Source organism: Bubalus kerabau, chromosome 1, assembly GCF_029407905.1.
Source record: "Bubalus kerabau isolate K-KA32 ecotype Philippines breed swamp buffalo chromosome 1, PCC_UOA_SB_1v2, whole genome shotgun sequence".
In the NCBI taxonomy this organism is placed as follows: domain Eukaryota; kingdom Metazoa; phylum Chordata; class Mammalia; order Artiodactyla; family Bovidae; genus Bubalus; species Bubalus kerabau.
The window spans coordinates 276,380,566-276,407,713 of record NC_073624.1 but is presented as its reverse complement, the minus strand read 5'-3'; the positions used below and the strand labels follow the sequence as shown (position 1 = coordinate 276,407,713).

Genomic DNA, 27,148 nt, shown 5'->3' with positions numbered 1-27,148 from the left:
TCCAGTGGATGTGGGCATTTGATCTCTGGTTCCTCTGCCTTTTCTAAAACCAGCTTGAACATCTGGAAGTTCACGGTTCACGCACTGCTGAGGCCTGGCTTGGAGAATTCTGAGCATGACTTTACTAGCGTGTGAGGTGAGTGCAACTGTAGGGATCCTAGCAAATTCAAGATGGAAGTTGAAGGTCACAGGTTGAAGGTGGAGAGTCAGTAATTTAGCAGAGGCTGTTTCTCCTCCCTCTTTTAGACTACACCCAGGAAACGCAACTGCATCAGAAACAGAAAAGGAATCTTTCCTAAGGTCTAAGGAAAGCAAAGCGAGGGAAGAGTTCTTTCTAAAGATTCTGAGAAAGCTGTTATAAAAGGGGGTCAAGAAGGGAGAAGGCTTCATGAAGCAACTTCAAACAGTCTGGGTGCAGGATAGCAGGGTGACAGTTTGGTGATGGAACCTGTGTTTCTTTGGGGTGAATTCTGAAGTTCTAGGAAGACAGCAGGGTTAGCACAAATCACATTATGTGAGTCACCTGCCAGAAAGTTTTTTGTCTAGTTACTACTTTCTTAATCTTTGCTCTTGAGTTTATTTCCCTTATTATTTCTTCGGGGTATTAGTTCTAATTTAACTGCTATCTTCAACAAGAGTTGCTTAGTCTGTGAACTGTGGGGCTTGATTCACCAGCTTGTCTGGACATTTGACTCAGTAGATTTCCACTTCTATCTGGCGGCAGCTAATACAGAAAGGAAATCCAAACTAATCTAAAAATGAAGACTAATCCATATTTTAGGAGATGGCATTCTGTTTTGTGCCACGTGAAAATTATTTTTAAAGTATCACTTCATTTTGATAGTATCATGAAATTCAGTTCTTGGAAGTATCAGTGTTCTTGCCTTGATGGTTTGCTTGGACATTTCTTCTAAGTACGGAGCTTTTCTTTTTTTTTTTTTTGCCTGAAATATTGAAATAGTTAAGGTAAAAATAAATTACCTAGATCAGTGACTCTCAATTTTCTATGCTGATTAGAATTCCCTGAGGAGCTTTTAAAAATTATAGAAACCAAACCCCCACTCCTAACCAACTAAAACAGGGAGTTGGGTCTTGACATGGTTCTTTAAAAAAAAAAAAAAACCTCCCAAGGTAATTCTAACTTGTAGCCAAGGTTGGAACACCCATCTAGATACTTCCTGGCCAAAAAGTAATAAATAAATGAATAAACAGATGAATCCCTATTTGTATTTTAATTTGAAGAATTGCTTCAGTGTCATTTCCTTTGAAAACACCAGTGTGCTTGTTCGCCTGTAGCTTTAAATCCGAATATATTTAGAATATAGCTAAACTTCCACAGTCCATTCTGAACCAACTTTTCAGTTCTAAGCTCCCAACAACCCTGTTTCAATCTTGTAGAACTCAAAGCATTCAAACACTCTTTGCACTTTGATTCTGTATGTTCTGGTTTCTTGCTGTCTTCTCTGACACCCTAGCACCTTCTTCTATACTTGGCAAAAGATGACTTATGTTGTAAAGGCCAACTTTTGGAGTCATTGCCTCTGTGACACTGAGCTAATCATAATTATTTTATGTAATGCTGATTTGTATAAATTCAAATCACTTGAATATTTTCCTGAGGAGATGAAGCCATGTTATCTAATAATAAGTATACTTCACAATACCTCTCTACAAACTTCATCTACGAATGTATCCATCATATGACTTCTTACTTAGTTCAATATCAGTAATTACTTAGGTATATAATCCCAGAAGGAGGCATTTAAGTGTATGAATTATTTCTCATAGACATTTGAATTGTGTTCTGAACAGCTGCAAATTCCTATGGCTTTTGTTCCTACTCCTTGAATCATTTTAAGGAAACCCATAATGTAGGATTTCTTTTTCTGCATAAAATGGGACCATACAGACTTAAACAAATTGGAAATATTTAAAATATCAGGACATCCATATTCTTTTGATATGTTGATATTTCACAATTGCTTACAGTGTGTGTTTCAAATAGGAAATAAGTGAATAGAATTCCCTTTTCTTTACTCCTTTTGGCTTTGCTGCCACAGGAAGCCAGCTTGCTAACTCCTGATACCTGATATTTCCCTGACTAAAAAGTCTCTCTTATGAGATTCAGCATTTTCCCCAAGATAGGCGTCGTGAATTCTCATCTTCCTAAAGATGCATATGTCCCTTAAAAGGGTCCAGAATATTTCCTGCAAAACTGCCTCAGTCATAGGAACACCTATTAGAGCTCTTATCTGAAAGACAGGGTAAAATGCATCCTTCTTGCAACAGAAAAAAAAAGAAATAAGCTCATCGTAAAATAGGCCAAGAACTTGAACATCAGCAGAAATGGAGGGTGGAGGGTGGAGGGTGGGGGTGGGGTGGGGGGGGTGTGTAGTGGAGCGGGGGTTGGGGGCGGGGGGAGAAAACGTTTTAAATGAAAGTTTGACTTAAAAAATCAAGGCTTATCCTTCAGTTCCCTAGCTTAAGTTTTCTGACTTATCACTGCTGGAATTCTGTGAAATATACAGATGGTCGAGAAGAATTTCTGTTGATGGTTTTGGATACACATTTCTTAATGTGGCAAGGTACTTGGTTTGTTAGGGTGGTCTGCAGCGCAATCTACAATTACAGGTTGCATTTCGTGTGTCTAGTCACAAGGGGACGAGTTACTTTTCCAGGACAATTTCAGGGTCTCTCCAGATGGGAAATAATTCTGTAACTGAGAAACCACTCAGCGTTTAGGTGAGAGCCGGGGACACCCAGGTAACCCCACGTCGAGGGGGGACTGTCCCTTCCCTCTCCAACCTGCATGCTTGGTGGCCTTGGAGCCTCGGTCCCCCTCAACCAGGCCGGGCCGCGGGCAGTAGCCCCACTGGGTGCAGACCGCAGGCCCGCCACTGGAGGGCGCGTGGACGCTTCCAAAGAGCTCGGAAGCGCCTGCAAATCCAAGGCGCAGGGACCGGAGCGCGCCAGAGGAAAGACGCGATCTTTCCTTTCCTTGGGCTCATAAGTACGGGAGCCGAACCTGGCTGCTTTCCTGGGATCAGGCCTTCCCACTAAGGCAGCGAATCCCCTGGAGCCTTAGGCAGACGGGACCCCAGCGGCCCTCCGGCCCCGCGAGGCCGAGTCTCCAGGCGCCGCAGCGCCGCGCGCCTCCCCGACGCTGCCCGGCTCTGGGGCGGCCACGCATCCGTGGCGGCCGGGGTGGGGGGCGGTGCGGGGCCCGAGGCGCTGCAGCCTTACTCTGGGAGCCCGGGGACACAAGACGGGTTCCGATCATAAGAGAACTCCTTTCCTGCCGTCCCCCCCCCCCCCCCCCATTTCTTTTCCTGCACCGGGTTCGTGCAGACCCTTTCTCCTCTGGGCAGTGCGCACTGAACCGACCTCAGACCTGAACTAGGAAAGGTGTTTCGGGTGTGGGGGGGGGTGGTCCCTGCCGCATTCAATGTCCTCCCCGCCGAGGGTTCGCACTGAATTGTAATCACTGTAAACTGATTTTCTCGACTTAATACACTGATTTTCTTGACTTTAAAAAAAAAAAAGTGTTTTCAAAGCATCACTTTAAAGAAAACTCGCCCTTGCTGCCCTCGAATCTTGAAATCCCTGGTAGGAAGAGGGTAATTCAAAGGCACCTGAGAGATGCTTGGGTCGCCAGATAAGCCGGGCAGCGCGCGTCGTGAAGACCCGGGCGGAGATTTACGAGAACACGTGGTCACTGTGGTCCCCCTGCCCGCCGGCTGCTGAGACTTTGCTATTATTACTCGAGGGGCTCCGGAGACGGATTTCGGCTTTCCGGCGGCAGGGTGGGATAACCCGTTCCTTTGTCACTGAAGAACCCCCTCGTCTCAGGTAAAGAGACCATTCCGCAGCCCAGACGGGAAAAAAAAAAAAAAAAATGTCAGCATCCAAAGGGTTACGCGCAGCACAGCTGGGTTCGCGCGAAGGAGAGGGCGCCCGAGCACTCCCAGTAATTCAATTAGTCAGGTTTCTAGAAGGTGGGGCCCGGGATGGGGAGGGGGGGGGTTAGGAGGCGTGGGGAAGGGAGGAGATAAGGAAAACGCCTCTTTTCTCGTGGAGCAGACCAATCGGGTTGGATAGAGGGGGAAAAAAAAAAAAACCCGATCGGTAAGCAAACAGCAGGCCGGGGCCAGACTGGCTGCTCCAGCCGCTCCCCACCCCTTCCCAAGTAAACTGCAAGGGCTGGGGGAGGGGGGGGGGGGGGCGAAGAAAAAAAAAAAAAAATCAGCCCACATGATCCGGGCGGCGACGGCGCAGGCTGCAGGCGCCTCCCCCTGTCGGGCCGGGCTCCGCGCCGCGGCCCCCGCGCACCCGTCCACGTCCACGCGCGCGGCCCCGAGCTCCCGCGCGGCGGCGGCGGCGGCGGCTGTCGGCTTTACACGCAGGTCATTAACGAGGGGGCGTGCCCGAGGAGATTTTTTTTTTTTTCTTCCCATAAAGCATTTTCTCTCTCTCTTTTTCCTCCCCTTTCTCTCTTTTGCAAAACTGACTTTTACCCCTTCCCACTCCTCGCCAGTCGTTGCAATCCCTCTCGGGCTGCTCGTGCTGCCGCTGCTGCACTCAAGTTTATTTTCCCGCCTGGCGAAGGTCTGGGGATTCTCTTGGTGGTTTTCACACCCTCGCTGCTGCTGCGCCCGAGGAGGGAAAGAGGAGCCGCTGCTGGAGGAACTGGAAGGTTTTTCTGATGTAGTCATCGGGGAGGTGCCACGCGCTCGTGCGCTCTCTCTCTCTTTTCTTTCTTTCTTTTTTTTTTTTTTCCCCTCCTCCTTTGGCGTTTCCAACTGATTGATGCATCTCTACAAGTTGCCGGGCTTGGGGTGGAACCGGTCGGAGTCGCAGGGACACTTCTGAGAGCTCCCCCCAGCGCTCTCGGCCCCGCAGCTGGGGGGCTCGGTCTGGCTCCCGGAAGGCGATCGGAGACTTGACATCAGCCCGTTCGGGAGTTGGAGGGGTTTATCTGCGAGGGGTCGTTTGCCCTCCCGCCCCCGAGCCTCACAGCTGGGTTGGCATCGCCCCGCGGGTCTCGGCATCCCAGCTCCGCCCGGCTGGCTGGTGCGTAACCTCTGCTCTCCGCGCGCCCCGGTGCACCCGCTCCCGGCCGAGGAAGGCACGCGCGAGGGGTCCCCGGGTCTCAGCCCGCGGCCGGGTGTCGCCTCCCACCGCCGCCGCAGACGGACTCCGCCGGAGGAGGGTTGGGGGACCCGCCCGAAGACACGGGGGAGCCAAACTTTTCTTGGAGGTTTGCGAGGCAAGACGTCTCCTCCAGAGCTCCGCGGCCGCTCCCCCAGCTCCAGGACGCCGGCGGGGCTGGCCGCTCCGTGACTCCAGATCCCGCCCTTCTAGGCGTACCGCCCCGCGCCCACCGCGCCTGGGACTCCTCCGAGATTTCCAGGGCTCACCCGGCTCGAAAGCACCGAGGAGGCGGGGGAAACGGGGGGTCCTCCGACTGCCCGGGACCGCAGGCGCGAAGCCCCCCCCTCCGCCCCCGCGCAATCCGCACGGAGCTCCCCTCCTGCAGTTGCCGCCCCCCGCCCCTCCAAAGGCTGCCAAAGTAACTTGGAGCGAAGCGGGGCGCGGTGCCCAGGGCCCCGGGCGGCGGCGGAGCCGTGCGCAGCCCGCGCCGCCGCCGCTGAGCCGGGCCCGGCGGGCCGGTGTATGTCTCCCCGCGGCCGCGGCGCGCCCCTCGCGGTGACTGCGCAGCGTGCCGCCGCCCGGCCGGGCGCGCACCGCCCTCTGCCCGGGTGACCGGCCCGCCGCCGCCGCCCGAGACCCAGCTTGGCACCCCTTCCCCCGCCCCCGCCGCCGCCGCCACCGCACACACACACGCACGCTTCTCTCCATCTTGCGCTTCCCTTTTTTCCTCCCGATCCCTCCAGCGGGGCTGCGAGTTTGCCTTGATCGCCCCTCTACTCCGTCGCCTTCTTTTCTTCTCGCTCGTCTCCCCCCCGCTCTCAGCTCGCTGCGCGCCTCTCGCCCCTCTGCGTTTGTATTTATTCATATTTATCTGGCCCCCGCTCGCTCGCGCTCCCCCCAACTCCCTTCGTCCGGATCCCGGCTCTCTCCCCGGAGTGGCGCGTCGGGGGCTGCGCCGCTGGCCAGGCGTGATGCTGCACGTGGAGATGTTGACGCCGCTGTTTCTCGCGCTGTGGATGTGCGTGTTCAGCCAGGACCCGGGCTCCAAGGCCGTCGCCGACCGCTACGCCGTCTACTGGAACAGCAGCAACCCCAGGTAGGGCGGCGGGGGGTGGGGTAGGGGCTGTGGGTCGGAGAACCGGGGCTCCCCGGGCCTCGGGGCCCTGCGGACGGAGCGGCGGCGCCCGCCGGGGACCCGCGCGCCCTAGCCGGCCGCGGCGCGCGCGCTGAGTCTGCGTGGGCTCGGGCGCGGGTTGCTTGGCAGGCGCTCGCGGGAAGCGCGCCTCTCGTGGGCCCCCTCTTTGTTGGGGTGCGGCGGGGGAGCCTGGGTGCCCCCTGGGCGTCCCCTGGGCCGCCCGGACCGGCAGCTTCTGCGCAGCGCGGGGGAAACGCTCGGAAAAGGCGGGATCCCGGGAGTGGAGACTTCGCTCTTGCACCCGGGCCGACTGGCCGGCATCCGGATCCAGGCGCGGGGCTTGGGCGCGAAGAGCCTTGGGCGCAGCGCCGCCAGGGGCTCCCTCCTAGAGCCTGGCTGCGCAGGGATTGCGGGGGAGAATCCGCCAAAGATCCCCGAAGTGTGTGTGTGTGTGTGTGTGTGTGTGTGTGTGTGTGTGTGTGTGTGTGAATTTTTCCTTCCCTTTCCCCCCGATGCGCTCGGAATGCGCACTGGCCGGGGGCAGGGAGGGGGCCCGGGAGGCGGAAGCTGGAGGTTTTTATTTTCCTCTTTTAATTGCGAGGAGAGCAGACGGCCTCCCCCAGTCCTTCTGGTCCTGGCGCTCTTGGAGGTGGGGAGGACGCTCCCTCCTCCTGCGCCTCCCGGTGGGCGCAGGGGGCCAGAAAGTTGGATGGAAGGCCGGGTCACGGCAGGCTGGCCGAGCTAGCTGCCCGAGTTGCCTGCCCCCGGAGGTGGGAGCCCTGGGTCCGGAGGCTGGCGGCGCCGCCGGAGGCACGCGCGCGGTCACCTGGAGCCGGTTCTCCGGCGCCGCCCGAGCCCGCCGGGGACGCGGGGAAGCCGGAGACTCCCGCCCCGGGCCGCCCGAGCGCTCGCGCCGGCCCCCGGCCGCCCACGGACGCTCCTGGCTCACAGCCCCGGGACGTGGGGCGCGGGGGAGCTTGTCCGCAGGGCCGGGAGGCCCCCTCCGGGTCCAGGGCAGGTCGCAGCTCTCCTTTCTCCCGGGCAGCAGTCGGCCCCGCTGGGCCCACTTTGCTCTGCGTCTCCGGGACCGAGGCCAGCTTCCAGCGGTGGGCTGGTCTCCGCGCTCTTCTTGGAGGAGGGAAACAGCCTCGATTATACCGAAAACCCCAGCTTCCCCCCACCCCCCACCCTCCCCTGGGCTGGAGTGGAAGTTGGGAGGCCAAGGAAAGAGTTCGCGGTCGCTGCGCGCGTGGGGAGAGGCGCTGGCCGGCGCCTTAGTTTTTCCTCGCTCCCCGTAGCCCTCTCCGCCGGCCTTTGTTGCTTTGGCACCGGAGGGCTTCCCCCGCCTGGAGGAAGGTCCTCTCCGCTGCAGACAGGGAGATCTCCCTACTAGCGGTCCACCGGCTGAAAAACGGGGAGAGTACCCCCCCACACACACCCCCCTGCTGTCCCAGGAAAGACAGTCACACCCAGGTAGCCCCAGACCTGACAGCAGCGTCTGGCCCAAGTGGAGACATCTCTCCAAGTTTGGCTTTAAAAAAACACATCTCCTGCAGATGGGTGATGGGATGGGAAACTCATTTTTTCTCTGACATGCCACTTACCACTATTAGGAAAAAAGACAAGAGAACCATCCTGCCAGAGGAGATGCCTTTTATTAAAGCTGACAAGACAAATAGGGCGAGCTTTCCAGTTGTGATGGTGTTAAAAGCAAGTCTCATTATGTTGGTTGGTTTTATTCCCCTTTGGGCTTTATTAGACAGCATATTCGAAAGAGAGGAATTTATATTTTAAACTTTAGTGCCTTATTAAATAAAACAGCAGTGAAATTGGTTCGTTGAATTTGGGACATTTTGCTCTTGCTTGTCTTTTCTTTTCCCCACCCCAAACTTCACAGGGTTATCTTTTTTTTCCTCATGGTATTCATTTATTGGAATACTTGGGAGTTCCACTCGTCCTGGAAGCATCAGCAACGTCCCCAGTCTACCCCTCCTTCTTAACCTGTCAAGCTAGTCTGAGTTAGTTTGAGGACATTTTATCTTAGGTTATCTCTGTTTTATGCTTTTGATACTGTTGTTTGGTTTGAGATTAGCACATTGATTTTTGTCACAGGTCATGTTTTTTAATAGATCTGCCCTGCCTGCGGAAAACTCTCTTGTTCAGGATGCCATGGTGTCTTTGAAGCTGCCCAAAGTTAATCTGTAGAATTTTAAAATACCAAGAGTATTCTCCGAGTCAGTGTTCTAATTTGAAGCTTGTGGAAATACTGTTTATTTCATCATTATCAATTTGATAATGTTTAAAAGGAAGAATGATGTACCCCCACCCAAGAGATTCAACTGTAATTTTAGTATTCTTAGAGATTTGTGACTGTGTTTCTCTTTATGTGTTACTGCAGTAAAACTTTTAAAAAGTAATATTTTAATGCTAGGTACCGGTAGGCAGATTTATCTTAGAAATGTTGGTGCTTTTTTGATGAATTAAGAAAAGTCAGCTTGGATGTAATTTAAAAGGAGCCAAATGCAAACTAAGTAATTTAGAAACAAACAGCTTATCACAGAAGATAGTGAAAAACGAGTTTAGAAAATTTGAAGAGGTCTACTAATTTAAATTTTTTGTTTTACATTTTCTTTTTATCTATTGTTTTTATGTAAAGTAAGCTAGCCTTGCGTTTTGATTTTACATGAATCATGTCTTTTAAGATTTTACTAAATGAATAATATTATCAGAAGACTTCAGTCTTGTGGAAAAAAGTAGAGAACTTTAATTGCAACTTAAACAGACTTAAGAGATTTTTATCCTGGAAGAAAAGTTAAGTGGGCACATTAAGATGGTAACAAGTGGATATTATGGCAAAATGAAGTAAATGAAGTATTTTAGCTTATACCTATGGACTTCAGTTTGAAAGTAAGTTTAGAATGAAATTAAAGTTAAGTATTATATCTTGATCACAAGGTTTAAATATCTTGCATGTAACTTGTGCAGTCATAGTTTATGTGCTGTGTTGGGTTTCACTATTGAGAACTTTGATAACAGAAGTACATCCATAGATCTAAGTTCACAGAGAAAAAAAAAAAGAAAGGACAATTTATTTGTTGTCGGATAGTTTTACTCTTAGACTCGGTCTTCCCAGGTATTCACTTCTGGGAAATAAAGGTTCACTTTTTAAATGCTAATGACTTCTTAAATTTCCAGTGTTTATTGGGTGGTGGGCAACACTGATTTTATGTGTTGACTCGCTACAGATCTCTAAAATAGCAACTGGGACCTATCAATCTGGGCAGAAATATATGATCAGATTTTTGTAAGTGCATCTTTTATATTTTAAACATTTGAAGAGTTGTATGAGTTTCACCTAAATAGTAAGAGTGATATTAAGATCCATTCAATGTTATGCTCTATTCTGAACTGGCCTGTTAGAGTTTGAGTAATTAAGAACCAAGTCAAGGAGAATATAGCTATTTGTCCTTAATTTAATAATGTAAAATGCTTTTAAGTAACTTTTAAAAAAGTTTTTCAGCAATAGAACTTTCTTTATATTCTCCCCTAGTAGCTACGCTAATAACCGTAGAGATGGCTTAGTATTAAGAATATGCCTCTTAATCTGAAACATGCTATAAACAGTTTGATTCTTTCAAAGAAAATATTCAAACTGTGTCTACTGAAAAATTCTTGGATTCATTTGCCCATTTACCAAAATGATGCTGGGATAATTAAACCTATCTCCTACTGGTTTGCATTAATTGATGGAATGGTAAAATAATACAATGTGAAATATAACCATACTTCAAAAGTACTGATTCTCTTCACTTAGTTCTTTGCTTCTGTTAAGGTTTGAGAATCACCAATTTAAAATGTTATTCTCTTATGGGAAAAGATATCTCTATAGTTCATCTGGGATTTTATAAATTTCAACCTAATGGTATGTTTTCTTTGGACTTGTAAATTAAACATTTCATGTTAGAGTAGCAGGTAATTGACACCATTTAGTTTTGCTAACATGTAATCTTGAGTTGTGAAAGTGATAGGAATTCTAGATGAACACTTCGGAATCTTTCAGGCAGTGTGTATGTGACTAAGCTGAGAGATGTAGTAACATTTTCCCCTAATCATAGCCCTTGCATATTATTTTCTCTTTCAGAATTCACTTGTTTCATTTTAAAAAGTCCAAGCTGTCAGTGTCATATATATATATACACCGTTATACCAATACTGTGCCTTTTTCACTGACAAACAAATATCAGTACGGTCTAAATGTAAGAATCTGTTTTGAGGGAATATGGAAAGTTGATCTTGGTTTTGAAAGACCCTATCACCAACCTTAATAACTCTAGTTTTAGAATTTTAAATCTTTTAAATAGTGTTTCATATATTAGAAACAAAAGTTCTTCAAGTAAAAGACATTACTTAAGAGTCTTTTAACTTTATTAACGCCGAACCTCAGTGTAACATTTTATTAGATACAGTGGGGTAATTTTGTTATTTTGGTGTTTATATCAGAGTTTTATAACCATCTGCTTTAAAAATAAAGCCTGTGTGATGGAAATTTTTATCCTGTATTTTCACCCTTATCCATTTGTAGGAAACGTGAAGTGACTTTCCCCGCCTCTTACCCTTTCTTTATCTAGAATTTTGTCGAAGAAAAGTGTGCTGCTTATTTTGGGCCAGTGTTCCAGAGAATTTTGAAAGCAAAACAAGCCATTGGGATGTTCGGTTCCACTGATTTTATGCATTGTGTTCTGTATTCGTAGTAAGCCATCAGAAACAGTCAACTGTCTTTTCCTTAAGAGACTGGAACATCAGTGCTGTTTGAGGCACACTTGATGTACAGTCTAGTTTGGCATTTCCAGTGTGAGACCGAGGTCAATAAACTCTTCATGATGAAAAGAATCAGAGAGAGCCTTCAGTCAGTCGTTACTCCCCGTTCGTTGATTTCAGCCGTGTTAGCTAAGCCATTGGCTCACCAAAGGAGCATCTCGTCGCCATGTGTGTTCTGGCTGATAATCAAGAGTTGTAGAGGCCTCCCCATTTGAAGGCTGAGGATCACATTTGGAGGGAACATTTAGTTATCTGGGGGCAAATTAACCTTGTGAATTTCTTGCCATTTAATCTTGTGAGATGCCTTCTGTCCAGTGGCCTGATTTCCTGTAGGATGGGACAGATAAAGATGAGCGTCTCCTTTTTCTCCTCTGTTGCTATGAACCAAGCAAGCTACCAGCTTCATGCTGGGCCAAGAAAATGAATGAATACAATTAGTCCTTCAGGAGTCCTGGCCTTTGCAAGCTTAGAAGTATATGCCCAAAGAGTGTACCTTTGAGAAAGAGAAAACATTGAAATGGAAAATGAACAAAACATAGGAAGATGTTAAGAAGAGAATTTTCTGTGAGCATTTGGTTCATTGTTTAATATTTTTTTTTGTCCAATATAAATAATTTGATTAATAATTTTTTTTTAAGATGCGCCTTAGCCCTCTTCATTTTCTTTGTGTGTGTGGGTTTTGAATAACTTCAGGCAGTAATGAGAACTTAAAAAGCTGTGATATTTTATTTTAGATAATGAATCGGTCATATGTTCACTGAGGCCATATAATCCATTTTCTTTTCAGAAACAGTATGCAGACTGTTAAAGTGGCAGGTCTGATTAGGATGTTGAAAAGGAAACGTGTGTATCATAAGTACAGCGAGGAAGGCCTGGCCTCCTACCAGGGTGCTCAGTCAGGGACTAGTCTTCCAAACCGAGAAAAAATCGCCTTCTGATCATTTGTGACGGATAACACCTTCATATTCAGGTGTAAAACCTCAAAGAGGAGTATGAGAAATGAGATGTTAATATTCGCTTTAGTAATTTGTCTTATGATGGTGGTCTTAGCGAAACATCAATAAATTGCTGTCTCTTTTAAGGGCCTGATTTATATTATTAAATTTATATTTTCTTCTGCTTCTCAGCCTAGACCCCGAGCTGTTTGGTAGAAAAGTTTCCTGTGATTAATTTGAACTTCCAGTGTTTCTGAATGGAATATTACTCACTACCAGGAGATCGGTTTCCCCTGAAATTTGCCTACATTCATGTTTACAGAGTTGTCAGTTACAAACCAGGCAGCACAATGGCATAGAAGCACTCAGTTTAGAATTAGGAAGTAATGCTGCGGGGTTTTCTGTATTACAACTATTATGCCTAGTTTTTAGCATAAATAAAGAAGTTCCTTATATTTTACTATTCTTGATAATCTATACTCCTGATTGTACTCGGAGGGATTTATTGCCAACTACTGAAATCCCTATACTGTTTTCTAATCTGAAATCCATGTAGATGGAAACTTGACTTTGAGGTTTTTGAATACAGTATTCAAGCAGGGAGTCACAGATTTCAATAAAACCATTATTTTAAAACAGTGAAAACTTCTCCTTGAGTTAGCCAGTTGCTGAGAGACCGTAGAGTACCACAGTGAAGGCTAGCTCAGCTTTCATTCAGGTAGACTTCTATCATTTTCAATAAGGAAAAATAAACCTTTGTCATCTCGAGAAACATCCTTCATGCAATTGACAGTTGACAGGTTGAAGAAAATGTTACTGTCAGGCCTTATTTTCCCCTCAAGTGAGAAATAAAAATAGTTTTGAGTGATTTTTTCAGAAAAAAAAATCTATTTTAAATTATTTCAAAATGGAGGGGAAATGTTTTCAGCTTTTACATATATGTCATAGAATTAATCTGCCATTTGCTTCAGGGAAGGTCATCAAAGTGCTGTTCCCAGAGGTTATCTCACAGCTTAGTTCCTAGGGTATTAACTTGAAAAAGCCAAATTCAGCTGATTTGTTTGTGACAGGGTATCACCGAGCATTTTCTGATGGAGTTCTGTAAAAGATGTAAGAGACCAATATTATTCCTGTTACTACTTGTCAAGTGACCTGATTCTCAGAACTGGGGATCGCGGTTCTGGTGTGAAGGACGGGCGGGAATTTGGGTTTTGTTGTAGCTCTGTGTATATGCATCGGACCTTCAGGTTATTAGCACACTAAGAGCAGACCTTTTTTAAAAAAAAATGGCTTTGCTATTAATACTTTTCAGTCACTGCCCAGCCTAATCTGTAAGTTTCCATGTGGAAGTGCATGAATATATGCTTGGAGATGAGAAAAAACATATACCGAAGTTCTTGTTTCTCGATTTAGAAAAAGCTAGGTTTTTGGCTTTCAGTTAAATCAGCGTTTCTTTTCTTTCCCCCAGAAGCAGCCATCTTGTTTTAAGACCGACTTTATTTCTTTCATGAAAATGGTCCGGAAATGAATATGGACGATAGGAAAGGGCTAAACCACTTTATAGTCATCTTGAGCAGGGATCCCCCTTGAAAGCTCTGTCTTATCTGTGAGCGCACTGAAAATGCTATCTTCTCTAATTTAGTTGTCAAAAATGGATATTTTAACTTAGTAATGATATGTTTTAAACCCAGGCATATTATAGTTTCATGTTAAGTATTGGGCTGTACCATATTTACATACGTATTTTTCTCTTGAAACTTACAATTTCTCAGTCATCTATTAATATCTCCTATTATCACCGCCCCCCCCCATCCTGATGTCCTTTTTCTCACTGTACTAAGTAGTCTCTTAAATTTGTTGATTGATATATATTTTTTCCCCCAAATTGCTCAGCAGTCCTAAGAATCTTTTTCTAGTACATGGTACTGATAAAAACATAGGTACCTCCAAAAAGAAGCATTTGGGGTGCTTTAAGAAGCGTTATATGAAACCAGAGCCTTTCCGCTCCCTGCAACATAGGCTTTCACAGTCTCATGACTAAACCGTTCCTGTGGGTTCTTACAGACAGTTATTTTGGAAGTAAATTCATATTTGTTATTAAAAATAATGTGAGTGCCCTGAGACTGTTGTATTTTCCACCATGTTTTAAATTTCTGGATGCATTTGGAGGAACATGTGGCCTAGTAAACTTTACCAAAAATTTATATTACGCTTCTTGCTACTGCATCTGTTTGATGATGTCTGGGAACGTTGTTCCCATGCACTGCAGTAAAAACAGAAATTCTTAAGAATAATTTCAAAGTACCCTGCCTCAGCCAGTCTGATTAAGCTGGGCACAGATTGAGTACTGCTGATGTCACAGATGGTTTTAGTTCATTAGAAGTAGGATTTGTGGTGGTTGCAGGGGCAGTGTGAAGGAGATGCATAAAGTAAATGTTTTGGGATAAGACGTGCATCTCATGGACTTCTCGTTACAGTCCAGGTGTGAGTTAACAGCTTCTCTTACCAAAACCCTTTCCTCCACTATCCATCATCTGTTGTTCTTTGGCTGAAGGAGAAGGCTACAGTAACCAAGTTGTTCAAAGTGACCTTTTTGTTTGAAATGAACTAGCAAATTACTTTTGTTTTCCCTTCCTGCCTCTAAGGTGTCAGAATGTCCATTCTGGTTTCAGTAGTGATTTATTTATGCATGTAGAAACTGTAATTAACAATTAGCTCTTGCCTCTGAACTATGAAAGCACATGTTGTAAGAGTAAATGGAAGCATCTTCTCCTGTCCAAAATGCCATTTTGCGGTTTTGAGGCGGTCGTGGCTTATTTTGGTGGAATAATTGTAGTGCTGATCGTGGTCTAGATGTTGATGGTGGTGGGCGTGATGTGAAGTTTTGTGGTTCACAGGTGCCAGCGGAAAATATGGCTTTGTCACATTCCCCCAACTTTAATAATAGATAGGGGACTTGACCTTTTGGTGAGGTTTTCTTTAATAGTATTTCATTTTATGGAGTCAAATGGGGATTAGGGAGGAAAGGAAAAATAAGTCTAGATATGGGGAAGTCATCTTTTGTGTTCAACAATTAGGTTAAACAAAGTGGGGGCAAATGAGCCTGGTTCCCCTGCTGTTGTTTCGGGGCCAGAAAATACAGGCAGATGTCGGCATGTAGACACGGTGACCTCTGACCCACACAGCACGACCGCTGCCCTGGCTCACGAGTGTCCCCAGCGAGCATCCCGCCTCCGCAGCAGCCCCCTTTTGAAGTGACTGACACTTGAGATGGAGAACCTGAAGGGGATTCCGTAGCTATTTGCAGCTCTCCCAAATCTAAGCCTGCTAGCTTCAGTTTTAACTTCCTCACCTTCCCTTTGATGAACCACGTTTCTTTGTGTGGCTTAGACAGCGCTTCTGCGACTTCCAGAAGGGACCTGTGGCCCCGTAGTCCCCATCAGTCTTTTCCTCCCAAGAAATTTATTCATCGGGTTGGGATAGCGGAGGAGGCTCAGATGTATGGTTCCGCCGCACCAAGCGTGTGCCTGCTTTATTTAGCTAATATGTTTTTCTTTTTTTTTTTCTAAGACAGGTGAAAGCAGTGATTTTGTTGCAGGCCTTTTCTTGTAGCTTCTGCTTTGCAATCTTGCCCATAACCCCTGGGTTCAGACAGACCATTAACCTTTCAGATACTGTGGCATTCAGAATTTTCTTCATATATTTGTTTACTGTTACTGCTTCAGGAAACTTTTATGCCTATTTCGGTAGTTTTCTGGCAGGGGCTCTGTGTATTAAAATCTAGTGACCCAGCAGTAAATGGGGTACAGTTCAGAGAGTGGGGCTCCTGACGGGGTTTTGTGTCAAACCAGAGAAAATAATAGGGAAGTGAAAGCTGCCAAAATGTGTCTCCCAATTACTAATTAATCAGGCGAGAAAGGACCTCAGTGACGGAGCTGGTGTCTGCCATGACAGCAAAGAAAGGGACGCCTGGTTTTAAACACTGGATAAAGCAAACTGAAGTAAGCCTCAGGGGGCACAGCACCCAGAGAGTTGATATCACAAGTGTTCATCTTTTTACGTCCATGTGAAAACCCAAATTGAAACTGAATCATTGTAGTTCACTGATAGTATCAAGACAGGAAGCTATTCTTTATGCATTTTGCTTATTAATAAGCAATGTCTTTATTCTTATAAATATTTTAGTATGGATTTAATAGTATTCTTAGTTTTAGTATTGATGTAGCATTGTATACATACTTTATCCTCGATAGAGACTCGGGGGGAAACATTAAAAATTTCTTTTTTTAATCATATGCCTGTCATCCATATTTTAAGCATTGCTGTAATTGAAGAACAAAATTCTCCCCTCCCCTGGAAATAAATGTGTTTGCTGTCTCAGAGTTGCTAGTCTCCTCTACCTGTGTTCCAACTATGGTTGCCGGACCCATAATTAAATGCCTTTTACTAGTGTATTTTTTCCATAGCATTTACCACCTAAAAAGAAGAGGGTCTCGTGTGGAACTATAGCTGTCAGGGGAACAATGAAGCTAATTCCACACTCTGTTGTCACCATTGTCGACTATACTCGGGGGACACCAGCAACGTGCTGGGGTGTGGGTGTGTATGTATACAGGGCATTTCATGTGAGTATACACTCATGGGGTCACGCATACCTGATGGCGTAACCTAAAACTCTGGGATCCCTGAAGCAAAAAAAAAAAAAAAAAAGTATAAAGACAGTCTAATTCAGTTAATTAAATAGAAACAAAGCGATTCTTGATTGGGAAGAGGGCTCCCACTTTAGTATTTGTTCTTGAAAACCTGACCTGGGAGAGTCAGCAATACTTACTGCTCTGGATGTCTCCTTATTTTGAGTATCATTTTGGAATGGTCCTGTTATCATACATCTGTGCCCATTATTTACTGGGTAACTATCTCTTTCACACATTGCTATTTCTTAGCTCTAGAGTTTGGTGTTGGTATCTGGTTGTTTGAGGACTGATCGCTTTGTTTATTATGTATATCTCTCTGTTCCTGTATTTCTCCTTTGATGGCTTTGGCCCATTTCACTCTTCAGTAGGTGGATTTGGGAAAGAAAATAAAAAAAAAAAAAGATATCTCTGAGATGTAGAGGAGTTCTGGTGTGAGATTTGGTAAGAAGAGACTTTGTGGCTATTGAATAACTTGAGGTTTGGAATCAGTTTTGAATTTCAATCATCCATGCCATTCCTGTTCTGTGGTACCACATAGAATCAGGACTTGGCCCTAAATAATATTTTCCATTACTACTTTAATTTCTTGGGTGAGTTCTCCTTACTGTATTTAAAACCAGAACCAAATGGGTAAATGCAGGAATTATATGTTGATTTAAACTGAGTTTTCCGAAGTTTTCACGTTAAAGGAATATTATAAAGATCAATATCTAACGGTAGTAATATATTTCTGTACTGGATATCTAAAAGCTACAATTGGTAAAACATTGAGTGATACCTGCAGACAGTGGGAGGCACGCAGTGGATTCAGAGGTGGGTGAGGCAACATCTGTGCCCTTAAGGACCTTGCAATTTTGTGTACATTAAGAACTGTATACACACGATCACAGTGCAGAGAGGAAGACACTGTTCTCATCACATGTGTGATCTTCACCTCTGGATTTATTCAGCAAACATTTATTGAGTGTCCTCCGTGGGTCGGGTGTAGCTCTTGGTGCTGAGGACAGCGCAGTAAACAACACAGAAGCAGCACCCATACCATCCTGAAGCAGCACAGAAGCAGCACCCATACCATCCTGAAGCAGCCAGTTTCCAATTTCTAGATCACTGCTTTTCATACTCCGATGCGCACACAAGTCCTCTGAGAATTTTCTTGAAATACAGAATTTAATGCGGTAGATCTGGGGTGGGGCCTGTCTGCATCTGTAGTGAACTCTCTGATACTGATTCTGCTGACCCAGGAACCACAGTTTGAGCAGCCAGCTTCTAGATAAATCAGCAGGGAGAGAGATCACTTCTGGTTCCTCACCAAGGGCTCCTGGTTGTTCTCGCCCTGAACTGCCTGTGTGGTTCTGCAGTTTCTCAAGGGGCTCAGTGTTTGCAGGAGTGCAGGTTATTTGTCTTAAGACCCTGTGGTTGTCTTTATGTCTTGCGACTTTACCCCCAGGTCTCGGACAAACAAAATAGATTTTTACATTGAGGTTTATGCATCGTTAAAATGCACCGCTAACAAAAGTAACCGGCCAGGTATTTGGATGGAAGTCTTGCTCTCTATAGACAAATCTTCTGGAGTGAAAAAATTGTTTTGGTCCAAAAAGTTTAAGGAGGATCCTGTCATAAATGTCTCAATATATTTGCAAACCTTCCCCAGAGATATTTTCTATGGCAATGCCAGAATTACACCTCAGAAACAGATTTTTAAGACTTTCTAAGTGAAATCCATATGGTTAAACGAACCCCAAATGTTCATTTTACATCCAGCCCAGAAGATGACTAACAACTTTTGTGCTTCCTCTGACGGGGTTTCTTGTGGGTGACGTTAGGAGCCTACACTTCTATGGAGATTTGGGGAAAATACCTGTCTGCTCTAAAATGCCATAATTTTAGTGTCCTTAGTGGGAAATCTTTGTTTCTGTAGAGTCTCAGTGGTATAAATACGCTTGTATTTTTTTCATAGCCTGTATATCATTTGCTTTTGCAAAACAATTGTGTGATGCTTGTTTTCACGAATAAAGGGTGAAACTAATTAAATTCAGATTACCCTGCCTGCTTATTTATTGTCGCTCCCTCTCTGGGTGTATAAATACAATATTCCCACTCTCCTAAGTGAACTTGAAAGTCTTTGAAAGCATAAGTAGACTTACTCAACTGATACACCTCTATGCAACGATTATTAAAAGAAAGATGAAACTGTTTGTCTTTAGATCAGCTATATTTGTATGAAAATAAGCCAAAAGAAGGGGAGGATGGTGAGCACTCTTAATTCACACATACTTTCATTTTTTAATAAAAATTTTGCTGATGCCTTTTTATAGTTAATTATCAAGCAGAAGGAAAACTTTTCATTTTCAAATCCTTGGCAAAAATGGACTTAATTATTGTGTAACTTTTGTAAGAACTATGAATATTATTAAGAATAGTAAATCAAGACATGTCTCTTTTGCTTGACTTTTTTGATGTTTATGCTCATTAGGGTGTAAATAAGCATCTGGGGCAATGACTTTGAGGTGACATCCACTTAAGAGTTCCCAGTCTTACGATTCTCATAGATAAATTTGAGAATCTTTCATGACTTTGTGTGAACTTAAGGGTGTCCTAAAAGAGACGTATGCTTAGAAGATTGTTAAATTTAGAAGTAGGATATCTTCATTGATTAATGATGTCATTTGCATATCCCTAAAGGAATGGCTTTGTTCAAACTGGAGTTGACACACCTAAGCTTTGTGGTCATTGCCATGTTTAGATAAAGCAGAAGATGCTCAGTAGTCCTCATTATGGTTTTGCCCCTCCATATTTTAAAAAAGGGAAAATAAATACATTGAATAGGTTTTATTTAACTCATGGCTGTTAACGGTGATTTGTCCTCGTTCACCAAACAGTTTTTATTTAACTCAGGACTATTAACAGTGACTTCTCAGATTAATAGGTTGTAACCGAGTTCTTTGACACATAGATATTTGTACATTTACAGACTGCCTTGATGGTATAAAGTAAAAGCATTGAGTTCATGTACCTTTTTGTTTTGAGTTTTATAATAGCAGCTGTTTTGTATAAAACTTCAAGTGGGTTTACGTGTTGACTAGGCTCGGCTCAGAGAGGAAGATGTTAAAAATCCTGTAAGTGATTAGATTTTTAATTGTCTTGGTTAACATTTTAGTTACATTTCAGATCTAGTTAAATTTCAGCCCTGAGTCTAAATACACCATTCCTTTCATAGTGATGAATTTGAACCTCAGTTTCTTCATCCTAACAAATAAATGGGCATGAGAAAATTGTCTCCCTCAGATCTGTGAAAATTTGAAGGAAAATACAGTAGGACTTTAAAAAGGGTTATAAAAATTCAAATAGAGATTGAGGGGGTAACCTCCGTTTGCATTGATGCAACTCTGTAACTCCATATGTTCTTTTAAATTGCATAGAAATATGTTCTTACAAATAATTTATTGTCAAATCATCATGGAAGATTTGACCTTTTAAAAAATCAAGTCGACTTATTTTGTAATACATACCATCCCTGCTAGATACTAGTTATGCATTTACATCAGATTTCTTCTTAAAGGAATTCACGTTTTAGGCTTATCTTGTAATTTCTCTGAGAGTAATAAAGTGTGAAGAGAAGACACTGGAGAGGCCAGTTGGCTGGGGCCTTCTTCCAGAAAGGAATTTTGGATCTCCTTTGTAAAGTTGGTGCTCCCAGCTAATCTCTGCTTCATTGCTTCCTCTTTGACTTCTGAAACCCTAATATTCTGCTTTGGACTTCACAGGTATAATAAGGTATCTCCATCTCAAAGGAGAATTTAATGAATACCGACACCCTTTTGGAGAATGCTTGTATTTCCAATGAGGAGCTTGTTGAAACAAATCAATTCCTGTCTGGGGCTGTTCCTCACGGGCAGCGTGGCTGTCTCTGGGATCCTTGGATTCTTCTGCCTGCTACTGCCAGAAGAACAGGGCTGAGCCTCTTGACGCCTCTGTGCTTAAAAATCTCCTGTTATCGACTGCTTTTAAACTTAGTGCATGCTAATTATACACACATTGTTGTTAGGAGCATAAATAGATCATAACAACATCTAGCTAGGAAAGGAAACAGAATTTGTCAAGGCACACATATTGGAATGCACTGAAACCTTAGTTTCTTTAACACATTACTGTCAAAGGGCCACTTTCCTCTAGAATCGTCTGGTGGTGACTCAAAGCAGGTTTTACTTCATATGCTTATAGTTAGTCAGGAGAATAGCAAGTGTTCCTGTTACTTGTTTTAGAATAGCAATCATATATGATTATTTTATGACAGTTTTCTCCTGATGATATAAACCTCACTTAAGCTCCTCCCCACAATGTAATTCATAAGGGAAATTCTCAGTGATCCTTAAATCACTGTAACCCAGAGATTTTGTGACAACCAAGGGCAGCGCTTGGCCAGTAGCAATAAAATTGACGTGAATATTAGCAATAGCAAAATTATTTGAGAGCCCTGATGACTCCGCATAACTGATTTCCCTTCAAAGTTCAGTGTTTCAATGTTTGGAATTGCTGTGCTCACCAGCTACAGTCTGATTTGTTAACGTTTGTATTGTGTCATACAGAAGTGGGTTTCTTTGGTCCTGCTAAATTGGAAGGTAAGATTTGTCAAGAGAATGAGCTTGCTATGAGTTTATTTCGAGTTTTAAAATTTGCAATTCTAGGTTACCTGGACTCAGTGTCTGATGAATGATTAATGGTTCCAATCTCTCCCGTGTTCTAGGCATCCTTTCTTGGTGATAGAATAGTCAGGAAGTTTAAATTTTGATGACTTACTTATTGACACTCTGTATTATTAAGAAAAATAATTCCTTACAACTCATGTATCAGTTTAAACATATCAGCTAGAGGCTTCATTTCAGCTAGGCTGACTCAGTATTTTCTTTCCATGAGAGCATGTTGATTGATCAAATTGAGTGTATAGCAATCCAGTAATTCCTTAAGATGTTGAAATGATTGGATTGAGTTGCATTTAAATTATTTAGCTTTTATTAATATGGTAAGTAATGTAGTAAAGATTAGAGCTGAACATATTTCAGTGCATTTGGTGAATTTAAATAAACATGATGGAAGAAGCCTATCCTGATAACCTAACCTCTTACCTCATATAATTTGAGGAGGAGTATTTTGAATTCTCTTCACTCTGTCTGTGAAATGCCAAATTACGTCAATGTATTTTACATGTCTAAAATATAGACAATAGTGACCTGCCTTTTATTATTAGGTTGCCATAAACTTGAATTTTAGCGTTTGGACAGTTGCAAATTGTCTTCAATTTCTCTCCTGTTGAACTTTTCAGATCATCTGACTGTCCTTATAGAAATATTATAAAATGTGAATGGCATGTATAGTTAGGTCTTTAAGCACAAACAGTGACGTCTACTTACTGATTTAAATGCATAATGAGCATCATAATTGGTTATAGCCAACAACTATGAATTTCTTGCCTCAGATATCTAACTGAAATCTCAGGTAATTTTTTATGGTTGTAATCATTATAGTAAAAACTTCCCAACTGTAACTTCAGGTTAGTTTTCTGACAGTTGACTCCTTGGAAAAAAAAATAAACCAACTGGGCAAATATAAAAATATTTACAGTTCATTTTATTTTTTAATAAAAAGAGTATCTCTATATTTACACCAACAGAAGGCTACGTAAACTTATGGAAAGACTCCATTGATCCCAGTATAGTATTAGAACTACCACCTTCCCCATCCCACCTGCCATCCCTTGGTATGGGACTGTCACTGGCGGGAAGAGAGTGTTTGTGACTTTTCTTTCCCCAGGTCCTCTCTTCAAAGCCAAAGATTTGCCTTCTGAATGCTGCCAAGCCTCAGACACGCGTAGTAGTCTTTACCATAGCTAACTCTGAACTCTGGGTGTTTGGTGATCTGAGTTTCCTTTTAGGACGCACTTGAATTGGTGGTATACCTGGCATCCAGTTCGGGAGTCAGCCAAGGAGTTTGGAGGAACCTCCCCTAGGGCCCTTGCGGGCAGAGAAGGCAACCTTTGGCAAGCTCAGGGTGCCTGATCCCATCAGGGCCCTGCTGGCAAGACGTGCAAGGGGTCACACTAAGTGGATTTGCACCACGGCCCAAGGTGGAGCGTGAAGACTGCAGTCTTCAGTGTCCGAAGATGGTTGGTTCTTCTTGGTAGAAACTGCTCATTCGGGTCGAAAGTCTAACCTGTTTGGTTGAATGGCCTCCCTTCCTTTCTCTGAGAAAGTGGTTTGGACAGTAATCTACTTAATCTAGCTCGACAACCCTCTTCCCGCTGGTTAAAATAAAATCTAGAAAACTCGGTGGGTTCTGCTTGGAAGGAGCTTCAAAACAGCGGCTGCAAACTGCGGTCCCTGCCGACCGGGTCCGGGGCTGGCCGGACCGCTCAAAGCCGCCTGTGGTCCCACTTGGGCAGCACCCAGAGCCGGCCCGGGTCTGCGTGTTAGGAGAAGAGAAGGGCCGCGGGGGGACCACCAGGGCCGGAGCTGGACTCGGACAGGCGCCCGTGTGGGGAGAGGCCGGCGGCCTCCACAGCCAGCAGGAGCCGAGGTCGGCCCCAGAGACGCGGGGAGACCCGCAGAGGAGCGCGAAGATGCGGAGCTCTGGGTCTTGGCGGTCCCGCGATGCTGTGTTCTCACGGGCACCGCAAAGGGAGCCTTATTGCTGGAGAGGAGCGAGAGATGGGGGAGAAACCTGGATTCCAGGCTGATCCTCCTCCCTCGCGGGTACCTGTCCTGATGACTCTGTCAGGCTTTGCAGCTTCAGCTGTCATGTCAGATTCACACTCTCTCGGGTCTCCTAAGTGCTTCAGCTTCCCCCAGGTATCGGATGGGCCAGCGACAACCATATGCCATCTGAAGTGCCAGTTCTGAAGTTCTGAAGAGGCGATGTCCTTATTACAAGAAACATTTCAACTTTTTTTGGAAAGAAAATTAAATCGTTGAAATGTGGAACAGATTCCCTTGTTTCAAAAGTGGAGTACTTTGACTGAAAACTGTATTTTTTTTTTTTTTTTTTTTTTACCATTCAATTCAAGAACCCAAACAAACAGCTGGCTGACTTATGTTTTAGTGAAAACCATCCTGGTACATTTACTAACTGGAAAAGTAAACATCCTTAAAATGAAATTCTCATGTGTCCTGACTGCTAAGCGATTTTTAATAAAGACACAGTGAAACCAAGAGCATGTCTGGACGGCCTTTCACTTTGACCGATACTGTAAACGTCCCTGCATCTTAAATGCGTGTCCTTCTGTGACATGTGATGCGAACACACCAGGGCTAAAGACCACATGCAGGCACATACCAACACAATTAGAAAATGCACTAATTGTCAAGGCAGTGATCAGAATGTGCTGCTTCACTCAGGCTAATAAGGAGCAACTAACAAATGATGTCACAACAAAGCCTGGAATGCTATGAACAGAGAGAAAGCACATCTGTTCAGGGTATCAGGAACTGCTTCCTGGAAGAGGAATACAGTAGTGTAGGCTTTGGACGATGGGTATGATCTTCATAGAGATGGAGACAAGCAGGAGAAGACCATTCCAGGGAGTCACAGCAAGAGGAGTGAAGACTTGCTGGCGGTAGCTTTGGAGGTGGATTTGGGGGCCATACAGAAAGTAGTTCATTCTGAGTCAATGAGATCCAGTGCAAGATTGGAAGCTTGGGCTGCAGTGGATTAGCCACGTTGCAGGGTGTCACTGAGAAGCTTCTCATATTGAGGGGAGGGTCATTATGATGGATTATTCTTTATAATGGGTGAGCTAGCAGAGTGCTCATATGTGTTATCATTGTTCTGCACCATTGTGTATCTCAGCTGCTGTTTAATTGACTTGCAAATATAACCGGTACTGGAAAATTTTGAAGGTCTCAAATTAGGTCTGGTTCATAAGTGGTTAGGTGGTAGGAAGGTAAAAACCGGGGCAGTTTTAGTATTTCCAGATGGCACTGCATGGTGCTCTATCACATATAAATTACTTCTCTGATTTCTAGATTAAGCAGTTGTTTTCAAACTTAATTTTTGCCCCCCCCCCAAAAAAAACCCATTATTTGCAAAGATCATTAGCAGAAAACTAATATGTAAAAAAAAAAAAAAGCAGATGCCATCATTCAAACATCAGGCTGCATTTAGAAGAGATTGGCAGCTAGGGCACCCCCTCTTCTGCTCCAGAGAGGCTGTGCAGAGGTTCCCTGGGCTGGTTCTAGGAGTCCCTTTTCAAAACCCCAAGTACAGGTTTATTACTTAGAGGAGTGCGGGATGATTCACCCCTGCCTTTTCAGGCACAGAAGGGGCCCCGTGCCCCTCTGGAGATGGAGGTGTTTCTCCCATGGCTCCCGTTTATCAAGCCCTTACTCTATACCAAGCATGGTGCTTTACGGACTCCTCAGTCATTATCAAGTATTTAATCTGGACAACACCTTCTAAGAAGAAGGCATTATAATGACCCTGTTTTACAGATGAGAAAACTGAGCTTTAAATACTTTGACCTTGGCCAGTTAGGTGGCCCTTAACTGCTTCTTAGCTGGGCTGTGTGGAGTGACACTCCATCTAAGAGAACTCAGTGAAGTATTGAAAGGTGACCTTGAGATAGAAGGTTCCAGGAGGCAAAGGGGATAAGAACATAGAGACTGTATGCTGATATGAAAGGAGGGTTAAAATTGCACACCTATGTTCCCCCTTGTTGAGCGTTTAATGGGCTGAAAGGTTGCAAACTGCAACTGGTTATACCTACAGCAGATAATTAGTACCCCTGGAGGTTAAATGTTTCATGGACTCATTCTTTGGCGCTAATTGTCAGGCTGTGTGTGTTTATATATACACACACAAAATGTGTGTTGTATACGAAGAATACTGGGACTAGTAGGGAATTCACATGCCAGCTAGCTGTTCTCCTATGCATTTGGGTAAGCTTGACTCCAGAGGCCTGGCCAAATATAGTAATATTTTTAAAAGAATTTCAGGAACATTTGTAGAACTCCTAGAATAAAAGCTGGAGTTTAACAATCATATCGTTGGGAAAAGTTCACCTATATTTCATCTAAATTCCTGTACTTTTGGTCAGCTTTGGTTTATATAATAACTATGGATTCACTTAAAATTAAAAAAAAAATACAGCTTCTGCCTCTTTCACTTTCAATACGTTCTGATCAAGAAGCGTGTGTTTTTAACGGTATCGAGAACAGCCTATGAATGCTTGAATTGACTCTATGTTCCTCTGTGTCCCAAACCCCACTCCACACTCCCATCTCTCCCCTTTCCTTGCTTCGTTTCATCATGGGAGTTTTTTGTCCGATAGCTTAACAGCCAGTAAATTATTCCTGATTAGTTTCAAAGACAAAAGTCCCCTGATAGGATGTGGGTGGCTCAGGTTCCCCGCTACTCTCTGGAGAGACAGCATGGGAAGGAAGAAAGAGTTTTCGCACCTTATCCATCGTGGACATCTGCTTTGCAGGCTAACCCAGGTCTGTCAGCTGAAATATGTGCCTGGAAACATGGGGTGATTCATCACCCAGGCAGAACCTTTGTGGCTCTGCAGTGGAAGTTTGTACCCCTTCTTCTACTTTAGTGTATATGAATGACATTGATAAGTAGATAATCCTGAGTTTGTGTATACTATCTACATCTTTGTTTGTGTTCTGTTCCCTGGATGATAAGACTCTTGACGTCAGGGATTGTGGTTTATGTACAGAAACACTACATACAAGAACTGGCCTGGGATGGTTAAAAATCTGAGGCACTTCCTGGGTATAATTCTCAGCTTCTCAACTTAGCAGGTGCTGTGGGCCTGGACAAGTTGCTTAACCTTTCCCTGCTTCACCTACCTCAGCTGTAAATGAGAAGAATAAAGCTATTTATCTGTTAAGACTTATTGTGATTATTAAATGACATGTTACATTAGAACAATGCCTGGCACAGAGTATGTGATTCGTAAATGCTAGCTACTAACAAATACTTCTGCGTGACTTTCTCTATTTTCATTATTATGTACCAAAAAAAAAAAAAAAATCTTACACTGGGACAGAGATGTATTAAGGAGATAGCATTGACTGTCTTTGGAGTCAGGGTGCTCTGGGTTCAAATGCTGATTCTTTAACTCTCAGTTTCATATGTGTAAAATAGAGAGTATGTATAATGTGTGATGATTCGGAGGAAAGTAAATGCATTTAAAATACCTGCTGCAAAGTATCCCCTCTGTGAAATCTGCTTATTATCATTCTTAATTTAGAGAATTACTCACGTGAGTATTAGCCTATGAGATGAATGGTCTGCCCACAGTTCCTGTCTTCATTTCATTTTCTTGCCTGCCTATGGCCAAATGTTTTGGTAATCTAACTGAACTCATGTGTTAATTGAGTGGAAATTCTCCTTTCTGATTTTGTCAGTTTGAAAGA

At 44.2% G+C, this 27,148-nt stretch overlaps 1 protein-coding gene across 3 annotated transcripts in view; it reads left to right on the top strand.

Annotated features, from left to right (window-relative positions):
* The first annotated feature begins 5,936 nt into the window (after nt 1-5,936).
* The window catches only part of EFNA5 (ephrin A5), a 292,511-nt gene continuing 271,299 nt past the window's right edge, over nt 5,937-27,148 (top strand). The window contains exon 1 of one of the 3 annotated variants that reach the window (XM_055565800.1): nt 5,937-6,247. In XM_055565800.1, coding sequence (XP_055421775.1) covers nt 6,123-6,247 — 125 coding nt within the window. In that variant the 5' untranslated portion in view covers nt 5,937-6,122. The remainder of the gene's footprint in view (nt 6,248-27,148) is intronic. The other 2 variants (XM_055565801.1, XM_055565799.1) reach the window with 2 other exon arrangements.